Source organism: Arachis ipaensis, chromosome B03, assembly GCF_000816755.2.
Source record: "Arachis ipaensis cultivar K30076 chromosome B03, Araip1.1, whole genome shotgun sequence".
NCBI lineage: Eukaryota > Viridiplantae > Streptophyta > Magnoliopsida > Fabales > Fabaceae > Arachis > Arachis ipaensis.
This window is the reverse complement of record NC_029787.2, coordinates 15,232,982-15,243,365: the sequence shown is the minus strand read 5'-3', so window position 1 is coordinate 15,243,365 and position 10,384 is coordinate 15,232,982. Positions and strand designations below refer to the sequence as shown.

The 10,384-nt window shown below is 30.7% G+C and overlaps 1 protein-coding gene and 1 long non-coding RNA gene across 3 annotated transcripts; both read left to right on the top strand.

The window, feature by feature from the left end:
• On the top strand, positions 2,514-7,641 carry LOC107634214. 2 transcript variants are annotated; one of them, XR_002358910.1, is made up of 4 exons: positions 2,598-2,888; positions 3,451-3,510; positions 3,636-3,739; positions 7,493-7,641. It is a non-coding gene; the product is annotated as an uncharacterized LOC107634214 (long non-coding RNA). The 2 variants fall into 2 exon arrangements; XR_001618791.2 differs by lacking the exons at positions 3,451-3,510; positions 3,636-3,739 and adding an exon at positions 2,514-2,556 and having other exon boundaries at positions 2,813-2,888.
• On the top strand, positions 8,926-10,149 carry LOC110269576. The gene is made up of 2 exons (XM_021117529.1): positions 8,926-9,458; positions 9,772-10,149. The coding sequence occupies exons 1-2, from the start codon at positions 9,024-9,026 to the stop codon at positions 10,066-10,068; spliced, it is 732 nt and encodes a 243-aa protein (XP_020973188.1). The 5' UTR covers positions 8,926-9,023; the 3' UTR covers positions 10,069-10,149.

Here is a 10,384-nt window from a genome sequence, read left to right as displayed (position 1 = left end):
TATATTCCAAGAAAAGAGAAAGACTACTTAAAGGAATCGATCATGCTCAATTCACTAATTTGGTTATATAATTTGGTGATTGCCAGAATACTTGTTGTTATTATTATTATAGTTATAATAATAGTTATAAAATTTTGACAATATGTAAAAGGATATAGTTAAAAAAGTAATTTTTTTTATAGTCACGTTATCTATTATAATAATATTCATCATAAATTCTATGTATATATATATATGCATGTCAATGTTTATATTTATGATTTATCAGAGTTGGGCTTACATTTCTAATCAATCAAGTTATTTATCATTTAAGGGAAGAAAATGTAAGACAGGGAAAATGAGAAAGAAATCCTATAACAATCCTTTAAAAGTAGGTTTATTCATTGCTAAAATTTCTATGTGGCATCCTCTAGAATTTTTTAAATTTTTTATGTATGGTCTTTATTACAATAACACCCCATGATCAAACCACCCTCATTCCACTACTCTTCTTAGGGGTGTACATGGGCCGAGTAAAATCGGATTTGATGTGACCCAAATCCGACTCAAAATATATATCAGGCCTATTTATTAGACCCGAATCCGGCCCTAAACCCGATGAAACCTATACACTTTCGGGCCACGATTATACCGGATAAAAATCGGGTAAAAACCGGGCCGTTAACACTACAATACCTTGATACTTTCTTATAAGCTAGCATGTGAAAATATCCAAATTTCCAAGGCTCCAACCATTATTTGACATGGTAAAATTCACTTAGAAAAATATAACAAGAACCAACTATTCTCTAAAATTAAAGCATAACCATAATCAATACTAATATTGTCTAATAACACTAAATATTTAAATCAATATAAATAACACAATATTATACATTAGTCTAAAATCTTATGCATTTTAAACATAAAATATTAACTTATAGTCTTATAATAACTAATAACACAAAATATTAAAGTTTACAATACTTAAATTCCACATAAGAATAGCCATCATCCATCACTAATAACACAAAATATTAATTGTATATGATGACCGGGCCACCGGGCCGATTTCGGGTGACCCGAATCATGGCCCAGACCCGACCCGAAATAATGATCGGGTCTATTTTTTAGACCCTTACCCGACCCTAGACCCGATGAAATCATACCAAAATAGCCTCTAAAGTGTTCGAGACCGGGCCGGGTCTTTGGGTCGGACCGGGCCATGCACACCCCTAACTCTTCTGAACATTGTACCTACTTTTCTTTTTTTTATCATCCTTTAACAGCTCACTTTACATGTACACACTCCCTTGAATTTCAAATTTCGAATTCAAAATCAATTAAAAAAAAGGGATTCATTCCCAATTTCCCATCATCTACGTCTCCATTCTCTATTTCCATTTTTCTCTCTTCCTCATCTTCTTCTTCGATTCTTCTCCTTCATCGTCAGTTCCTCCTCTTTTTTTCCCTTCCTTCGTTCGTTTCTTCTTCCTGTTCCTAATCTAAGTTGGAGATGGAAGTTATAAAGTTCATGCACTCACCAAGGCAGAGGATGTCATTGTACCTCATGGCTCCAACCTTCAGGGAAGTCGTCGCAGTGGAGGCAACGCCAGCGGTGGTGGTAGGGTTACGGCGGTGGATGAGGTGCCGATTGCTATGATGGTAGACGATGGTATGGCGTGGTGGCTGCAGCTGATGCGGTGGAATTCGTGATAATCATCGATGTGTGGTGATGGATACGGAGGAGGAAGTGGCGGAAGAGAGCATATAGCTGAAAAGTACTGAGCACTACAGACTATAAAAGCCGAGAGCACAGCAGCGACGACCAAAACAGAGCCGTGAGATCTAATCGGCGTTCAGAGCAGATTTGCATGGTTGTTATTTTTTTAATTAATTAATTAGATAAATTATGTAAATGATTATTATTTGTTTAATCTACAAATTTTATTGTTTTAAAATTTAAATTTTAAATTGAAAAAAAATCATTTGTATATGTTCATTTTCACTATCCTCACAAATCATGTTTTCTAATTTTTTCTTCTCATCACTCTTGCTCTTGCTCTCTAATACTGGGGAGCTGCAGTATTCGACAACCAAATCAAATCGACTACTACTGTTTGTGAAATATGATGCGGTATCTTCTTTTTAAGTTTTGATCATGGAGTTTGGTAAATGTTTTGATTTTACTCACTTACAGGTAATCCTTTTTTCTTCCTTTTTGGAACTTTAGTTATTTCTAACATTAGTGTTTAATATGTTGTTTCTATTTGTTATGCATCTGTTGTACTGAGTTACATTTTTTTAACACATCTATATTTGGACAATCCCTCAACTACCTTTAGTTATTTCATTGTTAGATCACATATAATATGCTCAATCACCTGTATCCATGATAAAAGAGTGTTGAAATTTCTGGTGTTTTCATGATAGGTTGAATGGTTGATCTAAGTGGAGCAGGGCACCTTTGCTTGTGATAGTTTTCGAGCCTGATATAAAAACCGGTATTCAAGTAGCAGATCATGCAGCAGAAATACGGAAATTGGTTCAGTATTTAGGAATGAACAATGGCAATATGTAAGAAGGATGTGTTTGTTTTTTATCTCTTTTAATTATTTTATAAGATGACAGTCTATATTTACATAGATTTGTATTCAAATTTTATGTTTTCTTAGAGTTAAGGATAGATATGGGATGCACCCTATACATGTAGTCAACTTATATGTTAACCAAGCATTGAACATCAATTTATATAGTATTAATGATAATAGAGTTAAAGACTTAAATTCAGCTTAGTATGTTTTCTTATTTTAGTTAATTCTTTTTCTTTTAGAAAAGCTTTTTCTATACTAACAGTGGTGGGTGCTTTCAGTATCTAAATCACTATCAGCAGAAGTACATAATTCAAGGTGTAAATTTCAATTTACTTCTTAATTATTTTACTAATGTCAATCTTAGTACATGTACTATCTAAATATCTTATTAGATATGGCAAATTTCTCTTCTCTATATAAGGATCTAATTAAATAAGAAGCTAATTTATTTTTTTATTCAATGCAGTCCCCAAACATATATCACCGAGGTAGAAAGTGCAAATGTATGGATCACTCACAAATTAACTTTTTTCATACTAAGCATAATATGTATTTGTGTGGACTTGCCATTTATACATATATTTTTTTTCCTCTAATTTTGGTTAACTTAATTGTGACTTGATGCCTAAAAGATTGAAAGTCTCAATGTTTATTCTTAAGCTTTTGAATATCACAAATTGTATTACAAGGTTAGTAGACAGTACACTAAGATTTGGGAATTTAGAATTCTTTGAACTGATTAGATCACCTAGACAAGAGGTTTCTCATTTAGTGTCATGTGAGTCATGGTGTTAGCAATAGAGATTATTCTGTGGATTTGGATTCTGCAGTTTCTCTCTTTTAAATGTTCTTATTGTGCATTATTTTCTTTTTTCAGGTTCACCCCATTATGTACAAGAACAAATATAGTGGAGGTCATAGTTCTCTATGAATTTTAGTAGATATTTTTACTTAATGTTTCTTTTATGATTCCCTTTTGATATGTTGATTTTACTAAAATTATTTGGGATCTGATTTCTAACAATCAGAATTTACTAAAAATGAAAATGGACACGTTACCAGACAGCAAAGCTGCAAAGGCTTCTTGATAGTGCAATATGAAGACAAGATCCATGGATGTGAAGAATTCCACTAAGAAAACTATTAGAAGGAATCACGAATAAGTGGTAATTTGTTTTCCCAATTAATCTACTGATAGTTGTCATTTACTTACGAGATTTTTGTTGGTTTGTTCTTTTTTGAGAATTTTTTGGTTTGTTCTTTTGTCATTTAGTTATTTTAGCAGGGTTCAAGCTATGATAAAAAAGCTTTACTTTAAGTTACGAAGAATAAACCACCAGTTTCTTTCTTCAAATTGCTAAAGAGCAATGGAACCTTCAACTTTTCGTTTTGTGGATGACTGCTGTTATAATATAGATATAATTTAGACATTTATCTATTTATTTTTTGAATTTGATCTGTTTTATTTTGTTCTCTTTTACCTTTTTCAGTTTTATTTCAATTTGAATGTTTCTATAGTAAGCACATGCTCTTAATTTTTTATTATTGATTATTTAATGGTGTTTTCTTTCAACTTCATGCCCCCTACCCTTTTTTTTGGTTTAAAAAATATGTTCTTTAATTACCTCGCTATTGATTTTTATTGTTTATTGTTTCTGATATTACTTATGGTTGTTCTGTTGTTCTGTTTTGCTATGCTATCATATACATAAATATTGAGAATTTACTATTAATTATTAAGTGACGACTAATTATAAAAAATTATAATAAATAATAAACACTTATTTTCATTGATATTCTTATATGAATAACGCTCATTATTGATTCCTCTCTAAAAGAAGGTGGTCAAGGTGATAAATATGTATCTTTATGCTTTTCATGCTAAGACTTTTAGCCTTTCTTCTTTATTTTTTTTTTCAGGCAAAAAAGAAGGTGGAACTCTTGGAGCCCAGGATTCGGCAGCTCTGCCTGATTTTGAGAGACATTTTTCTTGCAACAACTAAATTTATGGGATCTCCAAGCTCTCATTTAGATTTGTGGTACTCTAACTTCTTGCAATCTCCGATTCTATTGAATATGTACACTTTTGTGCATCCCTTACTCTATTGCTTTCTTTGTTGCAATCCCATTTGTTTCGGTTTTCTTCCTTTCTTTTTAAAGTTGCCATCTGATTGATGGGTTATTGCGTTTATTTTTATTTTAATTTTTTCTAATAGTGATTTTATATTGTTTTAATTTGAGAATGAGATTACTATTATATTTTTTAATATATTTTTTAAGCATATTTTAAAATCTTGATTTTCATTTCATATAACCTCTCTAGAATCTTATTTTTCCAATACATTATGGACTAAGATTATTAATACTCCTCCTTTTGAAACTCCATTTTTCTTTTGTTATCTTTTTCTCAGGTTTTAGTATGAGATTGGGTTCTATTCTGATGTGAAGTATTTCGAGCATATCGCTTGATAGTAAATTTGATGATGTTGATAAGTTCCTTTCTCCATTCATAAGGGTTGATGAGAATGAACATTCAATCTAGGGGTGGCAACGGGGCGGGTAAGGTTTTGCTCTACCCGACCCCGCCCCGCGCTACAAAAAACCCGCATGAAATCTGTCCCGCTCTACCCGCGGGTAGTAAAATGTTAAACCCTAACCCACCCCTGCGGATACCTGCCCCGCCCCTACTTGCCCCTATAATTATTAAATCTAACAAATAAAATAAAATTTTAAAAATTATATAACCACCATTTACATACATAACATAAATTAAAGTTCGAGCACATCGCTTGATAGTAAATATGATGATGTTGATAAGTTCCTTTCTCCATTCATAAGGGTTGATGAGAATGAACATTCAATCTATATCTACAGTAATTTGAATAAACAAGTAAGTTTCCATAAGATTCCTTAGTGGTGTAACTTTGTGTATGTTCTATTATGTTGTCATTAATTATTCATTTCAATTATCCTGTCTAAATATTTTATATCTGATTTGATTAGTAACCATGGTGCCAAGACTTTAAATGTCCTCATGAAGGAACCGTGGATCATTCTAGATTATCAAGGAAAAAATAGAAAAATTGCTTTTTTAGTGTGCATGCAGAAAATTTTTTGATATCTCATTCATACATAAGCAAGGTTCTACTTTTTAAAGAGGAAAAAAAATAGAACGAAGAACAAATAAAACACAGAATTTAACAGTCTTTAGTTTCTTTTTCCTCACTTGAGAGCAGATGCATGAAACATGACATAGCTGAACTTATTAATATAATTAACAGATTATCCATTACCATTCAGTTTATTAATAAGGTTTGAAGAATCACAAATGGGGCCACTATTTTATTTGTGGGTGAGTTCGTTCTGGTTTGTTTCTTTTTTAGATTAATGGTATGTATCAATTGCTTCGCAACATTAGTATTTGATATTCTTCTTTCAGTGGCTATGTTTTTATTCGATGAAGTGGATTTGGCTGGCACAAAGTTTGACTATTTATGGTTTGGAGTGAATATTTATGGTTTGTTGAGATGGTGAATTTATCTCTTTATCTTGAAAATTTATATGTTTGGCAAATATATGGATTAAAATCATTTTTACAATTTTTCTTTCGAAAGCCTCTGCTCCTAATAGAATTAAGATAGTTCTTTCTTAGACTCTTTCATTTATGAGAACCTATTATTCTACATAATGAGAGTTTAGAGATCAACCATTTTGCATTGTGTGCATTGTGCATCCTGTTTTCTAGAAAAATAACTATTTATATTTCTTAAATGATTTATGCCTATGAAGTTCTCAAAAAACTTGTTTATGTGACTGATAAATCTGCTAGGAGAGCCCTTGAGCAATTATGTGGGTAAGAAGATTCAGTACTTCGTTGTACTTGATGTTCTATGCTCTTTTTCTTCTTCTTTTTTTCGTTGTACTTAGTGTTCTATGCTCCTTTTTCTTTTTCATTTTTGTTGAAGTCATGTGCCTTCTCCTACTTATTTGCTTTTCAATGAGTTGGGTACTGATTTATCTATATATTATGACTTAATTTTTTTCATTTGAGGGATATAATTTTACTTTAAAATATCGGATTGCCATTGTTTAATTGAGTTCTTTATTTATTACAGAGAATTTTGCACCATAATTCCTAATAATTTTGAATTCAGAAAAATTAAGCTCTCTCTCCCATACGTTTTTTTATCCACTTAGTCATTTATCGATTTATTTTATGGTTAAAATCATAATTGTGAATTTCTAACAACTGATAGTGGATTTTGTACACTCTATTCTCCAATTTGTTTTCTTTTATATTAATGGTATGTATCAATTGCTATGCAACATTAGTATTTGATATTCTTCTTTCAATGGTTATGTTTTAGTTTGATGAGGTGGGTCTGGGTGGTGCAAAGTTTGAATATTTATAGTTTGGAGTGAATATTTATTTTTTTCTGCTTTAGCTTTCATTATTATATATTCACGCTCTAACTACACATGCTATATTTTTCAGCTAATTTTTGTTGAGATATTGAATTTGTCTCTCTATCTTGAAAATTTTAAGTTTGGCAAATATATGCATTTAAACCATTTTTTCAAATTTTTTTTGAAAGCCTCTGTTCCTATAGAATTAAGATAGTTCTTTCTTAGACTCTTCCACTTATGTGAACCTATTATTCTACATAATGAGAGTTTTGAGATTAACTATTTTGCATTGTGTGCATTGTGCATCCTGTTTTCTAGAAAAATAGCTATTCATATTTCTTAAATGATATAGAGCTATGAAGTTCTCAAAAAATTTGTTTATGTGATATATAATATTCTATGCTCTTTTGAACATCCATAATTGTATTTCTCTTATTATCATTATTATTTTGACTGCTGCTATATTAATGTTTATATTTATAATTTTACATGACTTTTGTGGTATTATGTAGCATGTGAAGTTGGTGATCGTGCCATTACAATGTTAGATGATCTTAATCATAGGAAAAGGTTCTTTTTCTCTGGTGTGTGTTATTATCTATGACTATTAACAAGTTTTATGGTCAAACATATGGGACTATACTTGCCATAGCATTTTTTACACACGGACAACTTTATGCAAGATTAAGGGTATTAGTTTAGAATAATTCATTCAAGGCAGAAGGTACAATCATAAATATTGTTTATAGAAAAATTTAGTAGATCATGTATAATTTTAAAATCTATTTAATATGTAATTTTAGATCTTTATATTCTTCTATAAATTTGTTACTTTTTTGTATGAATTATTTTTGGATACTTATTTACTTTAGTTTACAATTTTTCTATCATGTATTTATTGTAATTAAACATTAATCTTAATCTTAACTTATATGTTTTTACAATTTTATTAAAGGTAAATTAGATAATTTTATTCTTATGATCTAACTTAAAATAAAAAATTTATATTTAATTAGTTATTCTAACAATAGCTAAATATTAACTTATTTTTATTAAATTTTGCATACTCGTGCATCGCACGGGACACTTCGCTAGTATACATAATTTTCCAGCTGGCTACTCTTGTAAAATAATCTTCTAGGAAAGAGAAAACACACATTCTTGATTCTCTTATTTGCTTAAATGTTAATATATTTTTGTCTATGAAACACGAACACTTTGTTGAGTTATCGTGTCTGCGTATCGGACACATTTTGGACACGACACTCACCGACATTTATCCGATACGTGTGTCTGTTGTGTCCGATCGTGTCTTAATAAAAAATAAAAATTTTTTTTCCAGACACACCTGAACACACCTAAATACCATCAGGTGTTAGCGTGTCTTGTCTTATTCTTAACATATATTTTAAAAATAAATTTAGATATAGTATATATTATTATTATTTATTAAAACAAAAAATATTTTAAATACTTGATATAATTAAAATAAGACATTAAAAATAATTAAAATATTATACGATTTATTTAAAAAATACTTTATATTTTATATGTATACGTGTTCCCGTGTCATATAAAATTTTAAAATTCGTATATCAATGTGTCCGATGTCGTGTCGTGTCCTGTGTCCGTACTAGTATCTATGCATCATAGGTTTTTGTTAATTATTTACATAAATAAAAAAAAAGACGCTTTGAAAATTATGCAAAAATTAGAGTAACATAATTGATGATATATGAAACAACCCATCCACCTATAAAGATCTCATTGGTTGTGTGTTTGACAGAATAATCCGCACATAGAATATTTGACTGGAATATAATATATTAATATGCAATGAATAATCCTATGCTCTCATGGGATTTTACGACAAACAAATTAAACCAACAAGGATGTTTTGATTTGTTACGTTCCTTATATTTTGGTCCACTATTTTGTTTGCATGAAAGAACACACACCTCTATTTTATATTTTAATTTGTCTCATTATTATGTCAATTAATCTTAATTCATCCACATACCAATAACAATAATCCTTCATATCATGGAAATTGACACCAATAATACCGACCCATATGAAATTCATCGTTCAAATACAAGCACCATTATTAACCCACCACCATCTGATGATAATGATCCTTTCTACAAATCCATCATTGATGCTTTTCGTAGAAAGCGTGGTGTTATCATCATTGCTGCTTTAATCTTAGTAGTTTCCGTTTCTTTCTTTTGCACATTTTGGATTCTCCTAAGACCTCATAAATCACAATTTTCTCTAGTCCTCAGTGCCTCCTATTCCAATCCTACGGTAGAAAATTGTTTCAATTACACCTTGAATGAACCCCTTAAAATTATCATAGCAAACCCAAACGATGCTGATTTGGTTATTGGTTCCTTAAATGTGTCTGTGTTTTATCACGACACTACTAAGGTTTGGGCCACCGTGGTGAATGGTCCCATCCATGTGGGAAGCATGAAGGTAACAAGAAGAATCTATTATTAGGCACTTAGAATTGTCTAATTATATAAGAAGCTTGATTAGTTTATATATATGTGTAGGAGACAATAAATATTTTGTGAAGTTTTTTTATAATTTTAGATGTAATATAAGCATGTATGTAATTATATGTTATGAAACCACTTTTTTTTTTTTAATTAAAGTAGTTTAGTAATTTAATAATATATTTTATTTAATATTTTTAAATATTAATAATTAATTGATTATCAAAAATAATAAATTCTAATAATTTTTTATCGTTAAGTAATAATATTCATCGTGTAAGTTTATACAGGTAAAGATGATGTTTGAAAGGGAAGAGAGAGCACATAACAAGATGGATGATCACAATGTAACGTCATGGGAACAAGTTGGAGGAGTTCTCGATCCGATCAAGAATACCCATTTCGGGAGGGGTGACTTCATTGCGAAGATCTCAGTGATAAGGGCGAAATTTAAGAAGCTAGGTGGCCTGTTTATATGGAGAATGCATTGGGATGTTCGGTGCAACATTTTGGATGTTACTGTGTCCGATCCTGATGGCCATAATAAATGGGATTCCACTGGCTTAGGATTTTGTCAAGATGAATAGATGCTTTAGTATGTGTTATGAACTTATGATCATACTTCTCATAACTGAATCAATAATTAAATCGATTAAATTATTGATTTAGCACATGAAGTAGTAAAGGAACAAACTAGTCTGGTGGCATGTCTTGTTAATCCAATATTCAAATGCTAGAGGAGCACTGGAGCACCGAAGACTGGCGGAAAGCTGGAAGCACTGTAGGACCAGCCAATTTTGGTCTGTTTGTGACGAACCGTCCGATTCTTGACGGTTTAATTACGCTTTCGATCTAAACTTTTAATTGAACCAACCATATCACTGGTTCATTAATTTTCCGTTC

Coding starts and splice junctions, on each gene's coding strand:
- LOC110269576 (XM_021117529.1), top strand. CDS start 9,024: ATGGAAATTGACACCAATAATACCGACCCATATGAAATTCATCGTTCA. Junction 9,459..9,771: donor TCCATGTGGGAAGCATGAAG/GTAACAAGAAGA, acceptor AAGTTTATACAG/GTAAAGATGATGTTTGAAAG.